Source organism: Echiichthys vipera, assembly GCF_963691815.1.
Source record: "Echiichthys vipera genome assembly, chromosome: 11".
NCBI lineage: Eukaryota > Metazoa > Chordata > Actinopteri > Perciformes > Trachinidae > Echiichthys > Echiichthys vipera.
In genome coordinates, this window is record NC_139836.1 from 25,283,262 (window position 1) to 25,305,211 (window position 21,950).

Below are 21,950 nucleotides of genomic sequence, written 5' to 3' on the forward strand. Positions count from 1 at the left end.
CATCACAGATATGTGGTGTTGTTGTTGTAGGAATACTGCACATAAACACATAAATATTGCATTTGCATGTTAAACTCTTTTGCATGTCATGAAAAAAGATATAGAAGTGTGGAGATATTTTGAAGATTTTGAAGATGGAATTATAAGTTTATTCTTTTAAGACTTGTTCAAAGAGCACAAGATGTTGCTAATCAGTGACTGCTGATTTAAAAACTGGCCTTACAGTTTTAATAGAAAGTACTTTAATTGTGTAATTCAAGATCACAGAGGCAATTCAATTCAATTCAATTTTATTTATAGTGTCGAATCATAACAAAAGTTATCTCAGGACACTTTACAGAGTAGGTAAAGACCACACTCTATGACTAATTTATGATTTACATAGACACAACAATTCCCCCGTAGAGTACGGTGGAGACGAAAACCTTCCCTATAACAGGCAGGAACGTCAGACAGACCCAGCTCTGTGGAGGACGGACATCTGTCTTGACCGGTTGGGGAGGAAGAAAAGGAGAGAGAAAGAGAGAAAAGACACACAGATGGACAGAGAGAGACAGACAGACACACTTCCAGAGATGCAAGCAAAGCCAGTAACAGTAACTATAATATTTAAAGTAATGTGAATATAACGTATATGTTAAGGCAGTTAATACAACAGAATAGTAGAAACAAGCACAGCTAAGGTGACAGAATATGAAAATGATAATAATTATGGTGGCAAACATGATCAATGATGAGTAGTGGCAATAGCAGCTACGATACAGCTACAAATTTTATAGTTTATTAAACTAGTGATAGTATATATGAGTAACAGTGACAATAGCAGCAGGAAGCGTCATGTAGGACCACGGCAGCAAGCACCACCACGATCAGCAGAGACCTGCGAGACGACAAAGCACAAACAGCTCCGGGGAAGAAGCTGAATCAGTAACATGCATTGATGGGACATGAATGATTCAGACAGAGAGGAGAGAAGCTCAGAGTATCAGGAAAAGTATTATCCCCCGGCAGACTAGGCCTATAGCAGCATAATTAAGCAGAATAAAGTCTCCTCGTAAGCCCTAGCTGTAAGCTTTATCAAAAAGGAAAGTTTTAAGTTTACTTTTAAATATGGGGACAGTGTCTGCCTCCCGAATAACATTTGGGAGTTTGTTCCACAGGAGAGGAGCTTGGTATCTGAAGGCTCTGCCTCCCATTCTACTTTTGGAGACTCTAGGAACGACGAGTAGCCCTGCATTCTCAGAGCGCAGAGATCTAGTTGGGTGATACGGTACTATGAGCTCTTTAAGATACGACAGAGCCTGACCAATAAGAGCGTTGTACGTAAGGAGAAGGATTTTAAACTCTATTCTAGATTTTACAGGTAGCCAGTGCAGAGAAGCTAATACAGGAGAAATATGTTCTCTTCTATTTGTTTTAGTTAGTACGCAAGCTGCAGCATTTTGGACCAACTGGAGACTCTTAACAGACTTATTGGAGCAGCCTGATAATAAGGAGTTGCAATAGTCCAGCCTAGAAGTAACAAATGCATGAACAAGTTTCTCTGCATCTTTCTGAGACACAATGTTCCTAATTTTTGCAATATTACGCAGGTGAAAATATGCAGTCCTTGTTGTTAGTTTTATGTGAGAATCGAAGGACATATCCTGATCAAAAATAACACTCAGATTCCTTACTGTGGTGCTGGAGGACAACACAACATCATCCAGAGTAACAATGTCTTTAGCTATTGAGTTTCGGAGGCCTTTGGGGCCAAGTTCAATAACTTCAGTTTTGTCTGAGTAGGCACGCAAAGTCTTTCTTCAGGACAAAGTGTTCTCTTGTTGAAAAGTATCATCCACAGAGCTCATCTCTCGTTGGACCCCAGTGGAAGCACCTTTGCCTGGAGACATTTTCTAAAACCAAATGCAGCAGTTGTAACTCTTGACAGACGAAAAGGCCCACGTTTGATGGTCGTGAACTGAAAAGGCTCTCGTCCTCGTGGCGAGTGTACATTCAGGATGGCGCAGGAGAACGAGTTCCTGTTTGTAACAACGCAGAGCTGTCGAAACCCTTCAGGGCTCAGCGAAGAGATGGTGTGAGATGATTACAGTCTGATTTATAGTAGAACTCATCCGAACACGGTAGAGTGAAAGACGCTGTAACAGAGAGGGTGTAAAAATAGAACGATGGAGGTAAAAATAGATTTTGTCAGAAGGATGGTAGTAAAAGGAACGAGTGCTTACACCTCCAGAGCTGCTGTTTCAGATTTCAGCGTGTGCCGAAATGATTTGGTGATTATTTACGAGCACTGGATTAATAAAGGGTCTCCCTCTCTCCTCCCAGGTGGTAGGGGGTCTGGATATACACAAAAAGATGGTGGTGGACGTCTGAGCGCTCCTCTGCTTGCTGGCTTCCCTCCCCTCCGCCCCGCTGCCTCCTCGACAGTCGCTTACTCCACCATCTCTGAAGATCTGCTCAAGACGTCCGGCAAAGCTCTCTCTGTGTAACTCAATGGAAGTATTCTCTCTCTCTCTCTCTCTTTTTCTATTTCTCTCTCTCTGTGAAGCCACCTTTTCTTTGGAAAACCACAGGCCTCATGAAGCCAACGTTGAAGTGTTATTGAACTGTAAATCCTCTCAATAACCCGGTCGTAGCACCTTGAAGAGACTGAAGGACATCCATTTGTCATTCGCAAGAGCAACTCCGATGTTGGATGAGGGGAGAGAAAGCGGGTAAAAGGAGGGGGGCCCAGTGAAGAGGCTGGTTGGCTTGTTCATATTTCATCCTCTTCTTTTTTTTTTTTTTTTGGTAATTGTTATTTTTGATATTTATTTTTTGTTCTTGTCTTTTATAAAGAAGAAAAAATACAAGTATATCTACGGTTGTCTCGTGTGGGGAAGTGTGAAACATAACAACACTTGACTTACAATACAACTAGAGCAGTAGGGTATGAAGTGCCAACCAGAACATATCCAGAAACCAGTCCAAGTTATTACCTATCATCCTCGCTAAACTTCTAACTTTAATGTCCTCCGTGTTAGCTCCCACACATACGTGCAGCTTGGATTAGACCAGTGAAGCTTCCAGACGCTCTCAGAAAAGCTTTTAACGTGTTTTTTCCTTTATTTGTGATAAGATTGATAGTTTTCTTCATACTTTAAGGAATGTGTTTATATTGTTGGAGTATCCTTGTTTTCCTGTCATGAAATCATAGGTAGATTTATTAATGCCAAGAAAATGTCTTTCCAAAAAAAACGATCCGCGGCCGCTAAACCCAAACACGGTTTACTCACGATGGAGCATTTTTGCGTTAACCGGCGTGCATCCGTGAGACGATCTCCAAAGCGAAGAATAGCTTGTCACTCTCGCGGATAAGTGAACCGTCGTGGCATCATTAGATATTTATGTAATCTTAGGAACGTGCCGGCTAAGAACTGAGTGAATGACGGTGAGATTATACACAGTTTGTGCAAGTACATGGCAGTTTAAGAGCTTTGTTTTTTTAAACCAATATGTGTATATTAGATAATCATTGTGCGCTCCTCTTTAACAGCAAGAGAAGGCTTTGCCTCCGCTTCACACGAGCCCTTCTGAATACTCGTCAGTACAGTACACGGGTCGGTTTTCTCTAACGCAACACGAACACTTAGAATCTTAACACGTTGGCATGTGATCAGTGTGCAATGGGATGGACTGTATGTTTTAGTTTTTTTTTGGGGGGGGGGGACGTGTACGTTTCAAAAGTTGGCTTCCTCTCCCACTTCTTTTTTTTTTCCTGTCGGTCACCTCATTTTCTCCCCTACCATCCACAAATTCAACCAAATGTTTATTTCTAAGGGAAAATGCTTCCTGCCGTAACCTCGGCGGGACACTCTGGAGGCCGGCTGCAGGTTCGAAACCGGAGTTTGCAGTCAGAGACGTGCATCGGGGAGTGCTCCGTTGTCCCTCTTCCCAAAGCTCTGCACTGCTCGGGCCTCCCTGTGCTTGCATGACATGGAAATATATTTGTAGTGCATGTAGATCCATTTTTTTTCTCCACAAAATAATCCTCTTGTTTACACACGGATGGTGATGTTAATATATTTAAGAATTTAACGGTATACAATATGGATGTTGCCAAACTTTGGTAAATGTACACACATTATGAGAGGTCATCCAAACGAACTGAACTACATGTAACTCTTTTTGTATTTTACCCGGGTCAGCGAGGTGCTTCTATTCCAGTAAGGTTGCATATCTGATCCTGTCTCAAACTGCCACACACTGTACTCAGCTTAAAGGGGAATTTTTTGATGTCTTTATTTCTTTTTGTTGTATATAAGTACTTGTTAAATGCCGCTCTGGCTTTCTGTTTTTCTGTATAGTTCAGACCACGCTTTAGTTTGTAAGTGCTTTTTCTCTCAGAGGGACTCGGGTTCTTTTTAGCTTATGCGGGGATATCTGAAAAAGATTATATTTGAGAAACTTTTTGTTTTTTTCCTTTTTCTGCATGCTGCATCTTATGCTGTGGGACTGTTGGAAAACTTGATACTGTATGAAAATTCAATCAAATTTAAATAAACTTTGAAATGTTGAAAGTAACCAGTTGTTACCGACTGAAATGTCCCAGTAAATCTTTCAGTGTTAATACTTCCTGGTCCAAAACACTTCAGTGACACAGTTATACTCATTTGTTCGTGGGGATTGAAATTATTTATTTACACAAACGTATGCTTCTAAACAACTGAACTCTGTTTATGCGTGCATCATGCATAAACGTCAGCTGCGTGTCAGCGTGATGCACGAGGCCACGACAGAGAAACCTGAGGCGTCAATCCAAAAGCTCAACGTGGGAATTCCCCCAGCTGACGGGGGAGGGGGGATAAATACATGCAGCAGCCAATCGCACGTCAGAATCTCTCTGCGGATCGGCTCGCCACCACCCTGATGTTGCCGTAGACCTTTGAAGGTGGACTTCCTGTAGCGGCAGAAAGGGGGTTTTAGTCACTTCTCGGCGCTACATGTGGATTCAAATAGTTCCCGAAAATATCCACCGTATTGTTTTACTGTATTAATCAAACGTAAGAACAATATCTCACCTAAGATCAAGTTACATATTGCTGTCCGGGCCATCTTGATATTCTGGAAAGACCCTAATATGTGAACTTTTCTGTTGAGAGACAAATGAAGGAGGGTTACATTTTTCAGGATTGTGCAATCAATTACAATTGTCTCAAAGTAATTGAATTAGTTTGACAATTGCTGTATATAAAAGTAAATAGGGAAAGTAATTTTGCATTTTTAAATATCTGCTTCAGTTGTCTTATCGATGCAAACACAGCTATGTTTTTAGTGTTGCCGTGGGACAAGACAACTGTCAAATTTGATCTATGATTTTATCAATTATCACTATAATGAAAAAGTAAACAACAACAATTAAACAATATATACATATATTTTGATGAGCCTATTTATTGTAGCCTCAACAGGCCTTCAAGTCAAGTCTGTTCTGAATACGATTTTAGCAGAGTAAAAGGAAATAACTCTTTCTCAGACATTTAACAGTAACTTCAACAACCAATATCAATAATGTCCATATTTCCAGGACAGCAAGCTCAAATGGTCTGAACTGACGGCCATTGTGTGCAGCTGTAAGGTCGGGTGACATGACGCAAAGTTTTTCTGCTGTGATGATCAAAACAATACGAAGGAGTCCATTTAAATTTTTAGTTTGAAAACGGTAATTTGTTTTATTTCTATTTACCAAAAGTAGTGAAATTACAGTGTGTGTCCGTGTGTGTGTGTGTGTGTGTGTGTGTGTGTGTGTGTGTGTGTGTGTGTGTGTGTGTGTGTGTGTGTGAAATGAGACATTTCTCTGTGGTACCTCGACCCCTCTGCTTGTGTTTGAGAAAAACGGGAAGAAGTCGCGATTGTCGCTAAATAACTCTTAATCACAACGGTGCGCTTCTGCATTTTAAAACTAAACACCAAACCTGACAATAGTGATGTGTTCTACTGACAGGTCTTGCGCTGTATAAGCAGAATAAAAGATCTATGAATTGTTAAGTTTTCAAAGTGTGTTGAAATGTGAAAACATATTTTGATTACAGTCTTAATCCACAAATCTTTATAGTGTCTTTGTAATATTTGTCTTAGAGGAATCCACTAACTTCAGTTACAATGTTGAACTGCAAATAAAGGCAACACAATCATTGATTTTAAAAAATAACTGACTTGATTAATAATCATGGAAATAAAGTAGTAACAGGAAAACGCTCATTTTACAGTAACGCTGCAGGAAGAGTACTCACGTCTCCGCGAGCACAATGCGAGTCTTTGTGACGTTTTCGATGGTGAATTTGGTTTTGCCCCCCTTCCCCGCTATTCTTCCGATGGCTCTGGATAAGTGGTCTCCCTTCAGAGGTTTCACTGCCGAGACACACACCAAGAGAAAACGGTTAAATACACACAAAGTGATTAGACGTTGAGATGATTTTGCACCAGGGGACAAAAAAAACAACCTTACCATCTGTGACATCAAAGCTTTCTAGGAAAAGCTCGTCTAACCTGATGAGAGCTAAGGCGTCCTGCGAAGAGAAGGTGTTGCGTCACAAGTCAAAATAAAAAAAGGGTTCAGGGACATCGACAAAACATCAAGAATTAAATGTTGTGGCAGTTTCTTGCTCTAACATCTCTCCTCAATTGCATGTATAGGTCCTGGTTGTGCATGTGTGTATTTCGGGCCTGTGTGTGTAACATGTATGATAATAAGAGTGAAAATTGAATTTCCCCCTGTGGGATAAAAATAAAGTAATTCTTCTTAATTCTTCTTCTGCCAAACTAAAAATGTGACCACTGCAGCCTGGGAAAGCTGACAATACTTAAAGAATGAACTTGTGCTTTAAATGTAACTTCAAATGAAGACATATCTGTCATAATTATTAGAGCAATAAAATAAAAACTACAAAATGCACTGCAGGCTTTACAGGAGGTTTCCTCGTGGCTTCATCTCATTGGCAGTAGATGGCACTGACTTGTTGATGACATTTTAACATCAGCACACCAACAATAATTAGATCGAGATGAGGTAATTAGATCTAATCCTTTACGTTGGTTGACAAACACGCATGTTGTACAAAACCACACTGGGGAAACCTGATAACGTAACAGCCATGCCTCAGACATGAAATGAAAACAAGCACAGTTCAGCAAAACTGTTCATTAGTGAACTTACTTCAACCTGGAATCCCAGAACAAAGGCTTTAACAAAATCTGCTGCTTTTGTGAGCGAGCCGATGTCCTGTGTTTCTTTGCACGTCTGGAAGAAGATAGAAGAGAGGTGTATTACACACACTGTGGACAAAAGTGTGGGTACCAGAAGAAAAACAGTGCAGATGGGCATTTGCGTAAAAAAGCCGGGATGGGAAAACTTACTTTGATTTCAACATTCCTAGTTTTGAGGTTAAATCTAACTTGAAGCTGCAGGTTCTCTACAATGGGGGTGAAAATCTTCAGCCAGTTCTCCTTCAGCGGGGTGTACCTGTGGGCCGGGACGGCAATTTTGCGCATCTCATCTGGTCCCTGAAGCACACATGAAACAATCAGAACCAGAATGTGTAACAACAATAACACAGCTGTGTTTAAACGGTACTACATTGGGATACCATTTTAGTTACTGAAAGTTAGGAACTCTAACAATGTCTTCATTTAAAAACACACAAATAAAAGCTAAAGTAGGGCAGTCCACATTACATAAAACAATGTGCAGTATTAGCAGCACAATGTACCTAGGTATTAACATTAATGCACACTCATCATTATGACTGATTGACCTTTTCAGTATCTAATTACAGATGCATTCATCTGCACTGTTATTTTTGAAGTTGTGGGTGATCTCACTATTCCTAACACTGTTGGGTAGATATGAGCTATATATGGATTTTTCATGAGCGTATCCAAAGTTTTGCATTTAAAAACTTCCTGTTTATTAAGTATTTGCATTAGCATTGTTAGAGGGAGCCTGGGGTATAATAGTTCCATTGCTAGCCACTGTTTATATGTGTTGCTTTGCATATGACGATACATAATTTGAAACTTGAGCTAGTGACTGCAGCCATTGCATTAAAGCAGTGTTGGGAATTGTGCAGTGAATTTAAGGTTAACAGCCTCAAAAGCTACAAACACTCAATAAGGGCTAGAAGAGCAATGGAACTGCAGACTAGTTATTAGTGCTTTGCTCCCCTACTGCACAACAGGTGGCTTTATTTTACCGCTGGATTGATAATGTACAAAATAGATATGGCAACATCTCTATTTATACACTGCAAAAAATGTATGGCACAACAGCATTGCATTCAAATATAGTCATTTTGATACACAGACTGAATAATGCATTACAAAGGAAGTGTTTTTAAATTAATTCATTAAAAAATAATTTTACATCCAAAGGGAAATAGTTTAATTTCAGTAAGTGGAAACAGTGGGGAAGTGTTTTAGAATATCATACAATTTCGTTATCAATTTTCTTCCATTTACCAATTTAAAAGACTTTAAGTATATTTTAAATTAATTTAAGAAACAAATAAAATTGGGGGGTGATTCCAGTGGATGCCCAACGAGTAGCTTTATTTAGTGCAGTCAGCAGACCATACTGCGCAGGCGCGAAATACTTCCAAGCTACTTTGTGACAAATAACAATAAATAAACACTTATTAGAATCATACTGGATGACAATGAAGACACCACACAGAGTACGTGTCCACGGGATGACCTTACCTTTAACTTGTCGCTTGAAATTGGGGGAAACTGCGGCCGCTTGCTCGCCACGGGCCCCTCTGTGTCCATGTCCACACCGTCTTGTTCCCGTTTTCGTTTCTGGGTCTTTTTAGACTTAACCTTCGTGAAAGACTCCGTGTCGTCTTTACTCTCCACGGCGGCGGCAGCGGCAACGTCTGGGGTGTTATTTGTGTCAGTATCCATCCCTGAAACTAATTTAATATCAGACTAAAAAGTAAAAAAGTCCGGCAACTGTGGCTGCTACATGCATGAGGGTGAACTCGTGTAACTGAAAGGACCCAAACAGCTGCTTCGTCGATGCCTGTAGAAATAGAATATTAAATACTCGTGTTGTAATTGACAAGTATGTCTCAGCTGGTTAATAACATTGCCTTTTGAATAATTAAATATTTGGATACATTATGTGTTTATAGGAATTTCATAAAACATACTTGAATTATATACATTTTGTCAGGCATATCTTTGGGCAACCTCACTCTCAGTTGCTGGACAGTTTTAACGTCATTTGTTTTGGCAGCGAGCTGCATTGGACGGGTCTTCTTGGTACTTTTACAAGAACAAGTTAACCGTTTTGGATATTATTCTCTATTCTCCCAGACAGCAAAGATGTCATCCCCACTAGCAAAGCCCCAGATTATCGCGCATGTTCAGAAGAGTTTGAACTACACGGTGTTTGAGAGTAAATGGATCCCCTGCAGCGCGAAGTTTGTCTGCCTCGGGAACTTTGCGAGAGGGACCGGGGTGATGCAGATATACGAAGTGCAGCACGGAGAGGCTCAGCTCATCAAGGAGGTACACAACATTTTTAAATTTTATTTTTTTTGCCCCTTTCCCCCCTCAGAAATACACAGTGTAAACGGCTTCTTTTAGGGTTAGCTAGCTCATCTACGTTATGTTCTAGAAAAGTCTTGCTATGTTACTGTCTCCATAGCAACACGTAAACGTAAGACAGAGGATGACCTCTACTAGTCAAGAGCTTAAGGGTCCAGATTTATAAACCAGTGGTTACTGGAAAATTAAACATGTTGTCTGTGCTTATGTGCTTAAATTACCTGTGCATATGTGTTCTTATGTGATTTAATATGAGCTCATCCCTTTGCTTTTGTCTGTGCCTTTATTTGTGTCACTGTTTATGTTCTTTTATTTGTGTTTATGTGATTTAATATGAGCTCATCCCTTTGCTTTTGTCTGTGCCTTTATTTGTGTCACTGTTTATGTTCTTTTATTTGTGTTTATGTGATTTAAAATGAGCTCATACCTTTGCTTTTGTGTGTATGTGATTTAATATGAGCTCATCCCTTTGCTTTTGTCTGTGCCTTTATTTGTGTCACTGTCTATGAGCTTTTAATTGTGCCTGTGTTTTTGTCTAAGCTTATGTGTTCACATGTCTGGGCTTTGTGCTGTGTTGTAAAACAAATATGCTGGATTTTGCAATATAATGTCCAATATGCAGATGAAAATTAGCTTGCATGTCTAAATCTGGCACATTGACATGATGGACTCAAATGAATTCATGTGCACTATCCACTTTTAAACAAAATAAAGAAACATAAACTGTAAACGGCTTCTTGGCCTCCCTAGTGGGCCTGTCCAAAGGCACTAATCAACAGCACTATTAGATCTAAGAGGTTACAAACTATTACGCTCAACAGGTCCTTCAATGCACAGACCCTGTAGCTATGGTGAACCAGGGTAATGACCAGGCCACACATCTCACCTGAGCAGTGTCAAGAGCTTTAAATGTTTTTAAATGAGAGTCATCATAAGAAAAGTCTCACTTCAAGCGTAAAGAGAAGGTGTTGGGTTAGTAGAGTGATGAAGCAGCTTGGAAACCGTAACAGCACCGGGTTTATTAGTGTGAGGAAATATAAGACCCTGCAGTAGACCCTGGTCTGGAGGATTCATTTATAGTTCTTAATTTGTGGTTAATGAGTCAGTGTTTGATTGTATCTGGGTCATTTTAAATTGAATGAACTGCCACCTGTTTGAATTTGTGATGTTTACCATTAACACACTGCTCAAGATGGAACCCAAAAAGAGTATATGGTGTTTTTTTCTTTAATGATATTTCACTGCTTTTTGCATTGCTTGTTGCATTCTCCCATCCTTGGAGCTAAAGAACATCTTGCTTCATATGTTTCAGGTAGAGAAACCTAAACCCATAAAGTGTGGGACATTCGGGGCCACCTCTCTTCAACAAAGACACATAGCAACTGGGGATTTTGAAGGAAATCTCAACATATGGTATATATTAAGAAAAAAAGAACTGTTTAATTCCAAAAGCTTGAATGAATAGTTATAACTGGCTTCTTAGTCGTTCAATATTTCTAAGATGGATTACTGTCTGACAAAGTGAGGTCACACTGACCCTGTTTTTAAGTCGACCGGTTCCTTCAGCGCAGATGCTTTTGTTGTCTGCAGGAATCTGGAGATGCCTGAAGTGCCAGTGTACAACGTAAAGGCCCACAAAGAGATAGTGAATAGCATTGATGCCGTTGGAGGCCTGGGGATTGGCGATGGTGCTCCTGAGATAGTCACCGGAAGCAGAGATGGTAAAAGCACTGAGAAAGTGTAACGCAGTCATTTACCATTAACACCTTTTCACAGCAGTGACATAAACGCAGAAATAAGTTTAAATGCTTAAATGTTAGATTCCCTTGGGTGTTACAGGGACGGTGAAGGTGTGGGATCCCAGACAGAAGGACTCGCCTGTAGCCAACATGGAGCCCATGGAAGGAGAAACCAAGAGGGACTGCTGGACTGTTGCATTTGGTGTGTGAAATATAAGTTTTCAACTTTTGAAAGTACTGACATCCACAACCTTTAGACCCTTTTAGGTCCAGTTTCAGGTGCCTGTTTTCCAAATACACATTGGTTAAGTGTTCCTTTGCCATAGTGAATGAAAGCACTGTTCATTTTCCTTTGACGCCCCCATTACAGGTCATGCCTTCAACGATCAGGACCGCTGCGTGTGTGCTGGCTACGACAACGGGGACATCAAACTCTTTGACCTGCGGAATATGTCCCTACGGTGGGAAACCAACATCAAAAACGGGGTGAGGTGAACATTTGGTAAAACATTAAAACTCAAGCTAATGTGGCACGTGAGTTTTGTCACATTGTCGATGTTTAACACTTGATTTCTCTAGTTATGTAGACAGTGTGGCACCACAGCAAGAAAAACACATTATCTCTGAAACACAAAGAGTAGTCCTCACATTTAGGACTGACTTTGTTATGAGGATAAACTGTCCGAACGCGCGTTATTTATTTTGCACCGCAGCCTTCACTTGAATCAGAACGTAGACACCAACAGGGACCGATGTGGAGACTGAGCTGAAAATGACTTCCCAGTCAGACTGTACATAAAACCCAAGGGAAATCTGAGGTGAATTTATGTTCCGTTCACACGCCGTATACAAAGCACTGCTTTTATTACACAGCCGTCTCTCTTATTCATCGCCTCCAAAATGTAGGCGAACCTGCCAGTGCATGCGGTTGTGTTGAGAAAAGTTTGTGATGGAGCCACGCCATGTGATAAATGTCCAGGGAGTGATTGCTAACTTTTTCTTACATCACGACCAGGTATGCTGTGTGGAGTTTGACAGGAAAGACATCAACATGAACAAACTGGTGGCCACGTCACTGGAGGGAAAATTCCACGTCTTCGACATGAGGACCCAACACCCCACCAAGGGCTTCGCCTCTGTTTCCGAAAAGGTAATTGACCTGTGTAGAGGGAGTCAGACGGACGTTTGGCTCCCATGTATGGGAAAAATGTCAAAAGGTTATTATCGTTATTATTATTTTCACATCGGTGTGGTACAGAGGGGCGCACAGCGTTTTGACCATTTTCACAGCTGGAAGCGTTTGGGGTCGTGTTTGTCTTATATCCTCCGTGGCTTTGTGACACCGGCCAAAAACGACACTTGGCCTGCGAGGAGAGACAAGTGTAGCTTTTTGTGGGAAACTGCTAGAAAAACACACTTAAAGCAGCGTTAGTGCACAGCCCGGCACACCAAGTGTTTGCTAGCTCTGAGCGATCAGAGGCCTCGGCTTTCTAAATATTTGTCCAGTTCTTCTGAGCGATCAACATTTGGCACACCAATTTCTCCAACCATGAATCATAAAGTTCCATTTTTTTGGGTCTAAAATAAAACGTCAGTGTGGCTTTAAGTGTAGAAAAACTGTCCATGAAAGTGGCTAGTGGACTCGGACAGCCCCCGTTGCTGTTTTTGTCAAGTAGATATCGTTTCCATGCCACTAATTTATGTGTTGCATTACCATATTGTTTCTGAAACCAGACTTTCAATAAACTCATACTTCTGTTGCCAGTATTTTTATGAAGGCCAGTTAACATAGGGGAAATTCACACTAGGGTAACACTACAGTATTCTATCATTGACATAACTTGAAGAAATACCAAAGGAAGAGTCAAACACTGTTGAAGTGACTGCATTATTTGACCCTCAGTTGTTCAGAGCTTTCTTACACAGGTTTACAGTGTCTTGAAAGGTTCTAGGTATGCACTTTGCCATTACTCGTCATTGTTTTGGGAAGTAAATAATCCCTGGTTTTTATTTTAGGCTCATAAGTCGACCATCTGGCAGGTGAGACATCTGCCTCAAAACAGAGAAATCTTTATGACGGCAGGGGGAGCAGGCAACTTACATCTATGGAAATAGTAAGTAATCCATCTTTAACCATGTTTTGACCTATTTTAAGTTGTTTTATAAGAATCTAAATTTCTGCTTTACTAGAAACTAATCTCTAAAATATCTTTGATGACATGTCCAGCGAGTATCCCGCTCAGAGAAGCAAGAAAGATTCCGATGACATGGACGTGGGCGTAGCTGGCTCCGTCAACCTCCTACAGAACGTCACTCTGTCCACGCAGCCCATCGCCAGCCTTGACTGGAGCCCCGACAAGCAGGGCCTGTGTGTGTGTTCCAGCTTTGACCAGTCCGTCCGTGTGCTCATCGTCACCAAACTCAACGTGGCGTGAAAAAGGAGACCACAACAAAGACTGATGGTCATGATCTGTGCAGCCTGATACGAAATGAGACAACTGCAGAGATGCACCAACAGTGTGTAAAATCACTGCCTTTGTATGAGGCCGTGTCTTTTGTTAGAAGACAACAACTTTCTCAGCAGCTGTCCATCTAGATTTTGTACAACTGATACTGATCTGAAAACTTGTCTTGCCAGAAAAAAAAATTGAATCAACTTGAAGTTCTTTTGTTGCTGACATGCTGTTTTGTCTTTGAATGCTATCCCTGAAAATGTGTCATGCCTGGCAGAGCCCTGCAGAAAACGCTATGCTGTAGTACAGAGAAATAGTCCTATAACACAATGTATTATCCAAAAAGCTTTTATTGGGATGAAAGAATTAGTCATATACCCTCTGGTTTTAAACACCACTTTGGGGATCAAGATTTTATTTCTGTATCAGTTTCAGTTTCTGCAGGATATTGACTGAAACACCTGCTTTTTCGTTGCACTGTTGGTGAATGCGGTTGTCCACCAGTTTTGTCTATTGATAAAGTTATTACTTTGATATGTCATTTTTACTGAAAAGTGTGTTTTCCAAATTAAATGTGTCTTTTGAGAAAAAGATAGTGTCCTTCATAACATCAGTTAAAGATTACAACGTCTATTAACACAAAGTGTAAAATCAGCAAACTGTGAGTCACTCAAGGATTCAAAACTATACATACAGGTTATTATATACAGGCATTATCATATCCAACATTTGAACCTGAAGAAATCCTGTAGCTCCTCATCGCCCTCCTGCCTGTCGTTGATCCTCGTGTACACACTCATCAGCAGCTTGGTCATGGACTTCCCATCCAATATGTCGATGTATCTTTCTATGCAACCTACAAACAACCACAGATTACTACATCGACATGACTGCAGACACACAAATGCTTAAATAGGACATTTTTGTCACATTGTGTATGTGACACAGTGTGTTTTCATTTTTAAATCAAACATCTCATGTGAGTTTTCAAGTTCTAATAAAATATTGGACATCTTAAACTGATTAAATCATCCTAGTCTGACTTGCCTTGTGCCTTCATGTTGCATGTATGTTGCACCAGTTGAATATGATACACATGGATATATATATATATATATATATATATATATAATAAATCTATGGTGATACATCTCTATAAATAGCATTATGTCACATGGGCCTGGCTGCATGTTTTCAATAAAACACTGTATTTAAACAACACCTTTGTTAAGTATCGTCATGGTAACTACTCATCAGATCATGGTTTGCAAATGAATAGTCAGTGCAGTATTTGTTTAAACACGCCTGGCATTCAAGAAGGGTGGAGTTTGTCGTAGAGCATTAACAATGCCACTGTTTTATTTTTTACAAAATCATTTGAGAGTTGGTTCATATGTTTCTGTGCCTGGCGATCTTAATGACTAATCTGCAAATACTGCAGTATTTGACCAGATTCTGTTCATGTTGGTCTAAAATTATTAAATAATATATAAACTATTCTGTCTCAAGTACCCATTTTCTTAAACTTTAAAAACATTTATTCCTGCAAATAACTTAAAGGTTGAATATGGAGAATGAGCAGAACACCGCCATCTGTCTCAAGATCGTAGTCAAAAAAACAATTCCAGCAGTCCGGTTGCCAGGTTCGTTTACAACAGTATTTAACGTTAGTCAGTCTTTTTTCTTCGAGTGATGTGTAACTGATTAGCTACCTCTCAACTCAAAATGATTCCTTGTTTCTGTAGCCGAACAACAGACAACTCTAGCAACCCGCAATGCAGGACACTATTGGCTGGACAGTATTGGCTGGTACAATGTAAACAGAATGTGACAGAAAGTCATTGTCAAACCCATCAAAATGTTATTTTTAATAATATAAATTCAGACTTAATATATATTTTTAGGGAAAAGCAATACTTTCATTCTGTACCCCTCAAAACGCCCCGTGGGTGTATTTTTTTAAATTTATTTTTAAACAAAGCTTTTAATAAAGATTCTAAATATTCAACCTTTAAGTTTGCTAACAGTTCTACTATTGCTGAGTTTGGACTTCTTCCAGAAATAACTATGTGTACAGTATTTATAATAAAGTAAAAGTAATCACTTAGGCCCATGACTTTGCCGTATGCTATGAGGCTGGGGCCCAGCTGTGGATGGTCATACAGCTCCAGCGTCATCAGCATGCGGACGATCTCTCCTGTGATGAAGGCATCATCGAAGCTTTGCTCGGCCACAGGCTTCAGAGGGAATCTGCAGTACACCTCCACTGCAGCCTGAGGGTCCGATGGCTCCAGCAGTTGTACAAGCTCAATGTAGGCATCGTGGACCTGGACAGTCAGTCAATTAACCACATCTTATCTGGATTACATCAACTGAGGGAAAGCAACACAAGAAATCTGCCAGCTGCTTGAAAATCTCTATAAATAGCTTCCTTTACTTGCAACTTCTGCACCTTGCAAAAGTTGTTTCGACTATTTTTTTCGAGTAAAACTGCACTAGCCTCTCTGTCAAGCCAGTGTGGGCCATCAGACCTACCATACCACTGGATTTAATCACCAACTCAGTTAGGTGGGTGTGAAACTTGTGATGTTATTTTATTTTATAACCATTGTAAGCTGCATTGTAAAGGAATTTAGGAAATGTCTGAAATGTAATTGCAGCAGATAATGACTGACCCCTGGTGCCATGGAGATGACCTCTTGGTAGAGCTGTTTTGCATGGTCCTGGCCGTCTGCAGAGCGGGAGAGGGCACGGGCCAGACCCAGCCGTGAGATATGAGACCTGCGGTTCACCGGACTGGACACGCTCACTGTCTCCGCCGCAGCAGGCTCTGAATACACAATTAACACATACAAAGTATAATAATCACCTTTGACAAACCCAGGAAGAAGAGGCTAAAAGGTGCATGTTGCTGATATTATTTCATGCATCATATAATGAGGTTTCACAATGACACAATTGTTATTCAAAGTGAATCTGATTTGACCTGTTTAATGTTTACACATTCCTGCAAGAATGTCCCTGCATGTAAAATTCAGTGTGAGGTGTGATGTGACACACCTGTGTTTGAACAGTTATCATTTAGATTGGGAAATAAATATATCATGACAAATACATCATTGTGTCCCCCAAATCATGAAAGACTGTGGAGAAGAAGGGTTTTCACATTTCTATGTATGCCACTATCAATGCTTTTGTCATGCCTTACCCTTCTCTGTCTCAACAGCATCAGGACAACAGTCCTGTCTAGACTTGTTGGCAGTGAGCTGGGGTTTAGTACCATTGTTGGAGGGTTTGACTGATGTATATGGCTTGGCTGTTGCTCCAGCTCTCCCCCTACAGGAGAGAACATATAATACATAAGCTCTGAAATGGATTAAAGACACAAGTCTAAGTTTTGATAATGTCATTACGCAAATTAAGCAGGAAAAAAACTGTAAACTTGTTCTAGTGAAGCTGCCCGGGTCGGCTATCAGTAAAATATTGTAGTTAACATGAATATGAAGCAGGATAGGACTGAGAAAAGTACGCACAGGAAATCGTCCATGAACAAATAAATGTGAACTAACATCTACAGACAACCACATAACAGTGTGGTCAAACGCTGCCAGTGTGACTCACCTGGCTGCAGGGGTTTTGGCTGGAGGCTGGGCAGCTTTCCCTCCCCTGATGGGAGCTAGCGGGGGTGGAGCAGGAGCTTTGGTTACTGCTGCTGCCACACGCCCTTGACCTGGTCCTCCCCTGCCCCGCTTAGCTCCTCTCTTGGCCACACTGGTGTCAGAGGGCCCCATGGTCGGCTTGGCAGCTTTCTCATTTTCAGCCTCCTGCCGATCCTGCCACCATTTTTGTTCTGAGCAAAGAGGGGATGGTTAATGTCAACGTGGAAATTATTTCCACGAGTAATCATAATTGTTTAATGGAAAAAGTTTGTTTGGTGCCCCGCATTAAATTTTCACATAAATGTAAGATTAGGCCCATCTCTGTGTTATTCTCTGCTCGCCAGCTGTGACTCTGGGTGAGACTCACAGACACTAAGTACACTAACAGACTCACTGCTCAGCTGTTCAAGTGGCTCTCCGCTCTGAGGCTTGTTTTCCAGCTCAATGCTGGCCTGGAAGCTGAAGCAGGCCTCAGTTATGGCTTCCTTTGACCTGTCAGAATTTGGGTTGTTGTCATATTGAGCCAGCTGTGCCAGACCCAAGAGACACAGTGCGTGGCTGTCCCGCGGTGTGGTCACCACTGCTAGTTGGCATGCCTGTACACAGCAGCAGTGGAGGGAGACAGAAGGTATAGGTCTTATTTCTCGGTCACGCACACATACCAGTCAATAAATGGACTAGCTATGGTGTTTCAACGCATAGCAACAATGGTAGAGTTCTGTGGTACTGTCAACTTTGAAACAGAGCAAACTCCTACCCTCTCCTGCATGTCCAGCAGCTCCTGACAGGGGGCAATAGAGGTGAGGCGTATGAGAGCTGTGAGAGCCTGGCATCTCTTTGCAACCAGTGACTGCCTCTCTATGCCAGGCGTGGCGTGGCGCTCACCCTGCTGGATCAGCCTCTGCAGTAGGGCAAATTGAGCATCCAAGAGCACCCACTCCAGCTGCCCCCTCACCTCACCACGACACACACACTGACTCACACTCTGGGCAGTCAGCACTGCTACACTGAAGCATTCCAGCACAGAGGCAAGCACACAGGGTTTTAAGCACTTATTAAACTGGGTCATACTAATGTGAATGTTGAGACTTTTCACATGTTTTCACTGCGTAAAGATGGTATATCACCAATAAAATGTCTAAACAAAACTACTGATTTGTCTCATACATGTGATAGACCTGCTCCGAACTCATGGCCTTCTCAGACCGTGTGTTTCTCTGCCGCAGCTGGCCCAGAGTGAGAAGGCCTCGCAGGAACTGTGTGCTGAGGCTGGACAGAGGGTCGGGTGGATCCTGCTCCACCCAACTGTAGATAACACCATGAAAAGGAATGACAGCATAGAAAACACAGCTGTGATTAACATGATGAACTTACATACAAGCAAAACAGACGACTGCAGAGGCTCCTTTTTCAACATTCATTCATATCTCTAAATCTTCCCCCAAACTTGTGCCTCTTTAAATCTGGCTTTTTGTGTTTTGCCCATATTTGGATTTTCTGGCTCCAGTAACTGACAAAGATGGTGGTTAGTGGAAAACTCCACCACAGATGGTGTGTCAATGTGTTTCAATTTCACTATCCGATTCTCCCTCCTGCAGGCAGAACATCCTGGTACATTACTGATTACTGTCATGCCCTCACACTCCTCCCCTCTCTCACTTAATGCATCCACCTCCACCACACACACATACAGAGACACACAAACCTCTTGCTGCAGCGCTGGCTGACAAAGTGCTCCAGTCCCTGTTGTAAGAATAGAGCAGCCTCCTTCTCTGTGTCCTCAGAGGCTTTTTGCTCCTGCTGCAGCAGAGCCAGCCCTGTGAAGAATCTGAGGAAATGAATGTAAAGAGAGATGTTAGCTTAACTAGTTCTGACTCTGTAGTTTTACAAGTAAATGTAGACCACATGTACCCAGCTGTGCCTCACATGTTAGACTCCTGTTTTTTGAGTTGATATGATATGACATCATATAGGGGTTTTAGGGTCATAAACATTTGAAGAGCAGGTTGAGAGGTTGGTCAAAGCTGCTCTTATGTAACAGTGACACAGAAACAGATTTGCATGCTTTCAAATCTTGATACTCTATTCCTGCATTGGCAACAAGTCAATACCTGAGCTTGAGTTTGAACAAAAGATTGCTCTAAGGTTTTTAACAGGAGTTGAAATACATGTTTGCATACTACTATATTATTTCCATTGGCTGCCTGTGACCTTTAGAATCAATTTCAAGATTGATCATCTGTCAGGCTTTGCTTCTACTGATCTCTTTAGGTTAAATTTGGGATATTTTTTTCCGTCTGGCACAATAGAATTTCTGCAATACTTCTATGGCCTGACCTGAGTGCAGGATGTAGCGGGCGCAGTGCCAGGCCACTCTGGAGGTGCTGCAGGGCTTCCCTGCTCCTCCCCTGCAGCAGCAGAAGCCTTCCTACGTGTAGGCTGTACTCCCAGCTGTCAGGACTCAGAGACCAGGCATCAAGGTACTTCATCAGGGCCCGGTGGACACAGCTCTCTTCATCCCGCACGGCTGCACTGCTATCCTGCAGCAGGAAGGGAGGGAGTTCAATTTCCTCTGCCACATATTGATGAGTAATTATTTAGTAGGTGCCTTTCAGCCTTGTACATTACAGCCTAACTTAAGTATTTGTAAGCTGCGACTGTTTCTTTGCCTTTCTTTGCTACATCTAGCAGTGGCAAATGCCATCATAATCTCCTTTCTTAAACTCAACTCAATTTGCAAAATGATACAAAGTGACTCTGAGGTAAGAGAAGTAATCAGCAATGAAAGCTCAGCATTACTGTGTTTCTAAACCTTTGTAAAGACTTTCTAAATGGTGAGTGTAATGTCCTCAGCTATCTATCCCTCTTTGACATTTACTGTTTTGGAATTTGACTGGTGCTCTTAGAGCAAGTAGCTAAATTTAAACTTAGAAGCGACTTGTGACACAGTTACCTTGCCAGATTTCTTGGAGAGCCAAATGTAGAGGGTCTGAACATAGTCTGCTTTGCCCGACTGTCCCTGCTCTTTGAGCTGCTGATATTCTTTATCCAGGGCCTGCAGCTGGTTCTCCGCCGTGGGCGTGCCGAGGAAACCGTGGAGTTTGCATACAGCAAGGATGTCATCCTGGCGTGCTGTTGATTTGGCATCACTTAACTCATCTCTCCCTCTGTCAGCCTGGAGATGAATGAATGAAAAGGCGAGAGGTTGGGCCGGTTTCAGCTGCACAGTTCACTGTTCTCAAATGTAATAAACATTTTCACCAATAATATGATTCATTATCAGCATTCAAAAATGTATGTCTTATTCGGATATTTCCTTAAAGTGATAAATCCCTAGACATCCATGTGCACAATTACAGATACAATAAAGTAAAATTGACTGAATTGAATTGAATTCTTCAGGACATTTCAGGTGTGTTTGCATTGGAAGGACATGGGAAAGAGCCCTTAAGCATGGTACATTACATAACAGTCAGGATCCTTGAAGTCCACCTTAACATGTTGTACCAAGCAACTGCTCAGCTGGAATGTGTTTAACAACAATAAAAAAATGTCCTTTAATAAAAAAGACTTCAAGAAGCTTTTTAGTCACCTTTCTCTGGAGGCCGTACATCTCTGTAGCGTAGTGCTGCTCCTCCAGAACGAGACCAAGCAGGAAGTGGAGTCTGGCTTCTCTGGAGCCGTGTCTGATAGCGGATGCATAGTGGACAGCAGCCTCTTCCAGGTTATGCAGAGGAGACTGGCCATTGTCATACTGAAGCACATCTCCTGTGGAAATGTGAGGTATACACACAGGTATACACACAGACAACAATCGGACAACAAGATCAGAGAATATTTGCACCTAGTTGTAAGATAATTTGTGTTTATATATTGAGCTGAAAAACAGCATTTCACACTGTCTGTATTACCTGTTTGCATTACTTGTTGTAATAATAACTGCCGATAGGTGTTACACGCATATTAGACTGACGTGACCATCAAAACAAAAAAACAGCCACTTCAACAATTTGGTTGCTTTACTGTCTTCAAAAAAGTTGAAATTATGTTTGAGTCTGATATTAAACTCCTCCACAACAAGTTAGAAAGTGTGTTTCTGTTTCATTCAAGCACAACACTTCACAGTACACTGCATAATGAGCAATAAAAGGATACTCCATTTGACCGCCTTCTCTCTTTCACTTACGAGTGATTGCATGCTTCTTTCGCAAAAAACATTCATAGAGTGCAGCTTCCCTTGGCAAGAGTGCCCTTTGTCTGTCAGACTGCACCGATATCACCGCTTCTATATCTCAGAGAATATTACAAATCATATCCAATTAACCCTTGAAAAGTTTCTGTGGGCCTTTGCACATACTTGGACCTCTCTCTCTCTCTCTCTCTCTCTCTCTCTCTCTCTCTCTCTCTCTCTCTCTCTCTCTAGTGACTTTCATTCAGTCCTCTGGGACCAGTCTCGAATGTCACTTCTCAGAGTCATCAAACAATTAGCGAGGCACAAGTAGCTGAGAAAA

At 41.4% G+C, this 21,950-nt stretch overlaps 4 protein-coding genes across 4 annotated transcripts in view; 2 read left to right on the top strand and 2 right to left on the bottom strand.

The window, feature by feature from the left end:
- LOC310954223 (calcineurin subunit B type 1-like) overlaps nt 1-4,577 on the top strand; it is a 28,685-nt gene extending 24,108 nt beyond the window's left edge. Inside the window, 1 exon segment of the mRNA XM_083923588.1 lies at nt 2,326-4,577. Coding sequence (XP_083779714.1) covers nt 2,326-2,373 — 48 coding nt within the window. The 3' untranslated portion in view covers nt 2,374-4,577.
- A 92-nt stretch (nt 4,578-4,669) lies between these two features.
- Nucleotides 4,670-9,016, bottom strand: pno1 (partner of NOB1 homolog). Its single transcript, XM_083923587.1, has 7 exons — nt 8,737-9,016; nt 7,396-7,542; nt 7,196-7,279; nt 6,488-6,548; nt 6,273-6,390; nt 5,061-5,131; nt 4,670-4,939 (listed from the first exon to the last, which is right to left on the bottom strand). The coding sequence occupies exons 1-7, from the start codon at nt 8,938-8,940 to the stop codon at nt 4,872-4,874; spliced, it is 753 nt and encodes a 250-aa protein (XP_083779713.1). The 5' UTR covers nt 8,941-9,016; the 3' UTR covers nt 4,670-4,871.
- Nucleotides 9,017-9,363: 347 nt separating this feature from the next.
- dnaaf10 (dynein axonemal assembly factor 10) lies at nt 9,364-14,662 on the top strand (the record flags this gene model as incomplete). Its single annotated transcript, XM_083922931.1, has 8 exons — nt 9,364-9,549; nt 10,901-11,001; nt 11,179-11,309; nt 11,428-11,529; nt 11,698-11,813; nt 12,343-12,477; nt 13,344-13,441; nt 13,555-14,662. The coding sequence occupies 8 exons, from the start codon at nt 9,364-9,366 to the stop codon at nt 13,760-13,762; spliced, it is 1,077 nt and encodes a 358-aa protein (XP_083779057.1). The 3' UTR covers nt 13,763-14,662.
- On the bottom strand, nt 14,497-20,694 carry LOC310953436 (uncharacterized protein; the record flags this gene model as incomplete). Its single annotated transcript, XM_083922474.1, has 11 exons — nt 20,393-20,694; nt 19,777-19,979; nt 19,145-19,267; nt 18,607-18,744; nt 18,197-18,446; nt 17,834-18,035; nt 17,402-17,630; nt 16,989-17,116; nt 16,456-16,610; nt 15,885-16,107; nt 14,497-14,636 (listed from the first exon to the last, which is right to left on the bottom strand). Exons 2-11 carry the CDS (start codon nt 19,926-19,928, stop codon nt 14,497-14,499), a joined length of 1,740 nt encoding a protein of 579 aa, XP_083778600.1. The 5' UTR covers nt 19,929-19,979; nt 20,393-20,694.
- Between the last annotated feature and the right edge of the window lie 1,256 nt (nt 20,695-21,950).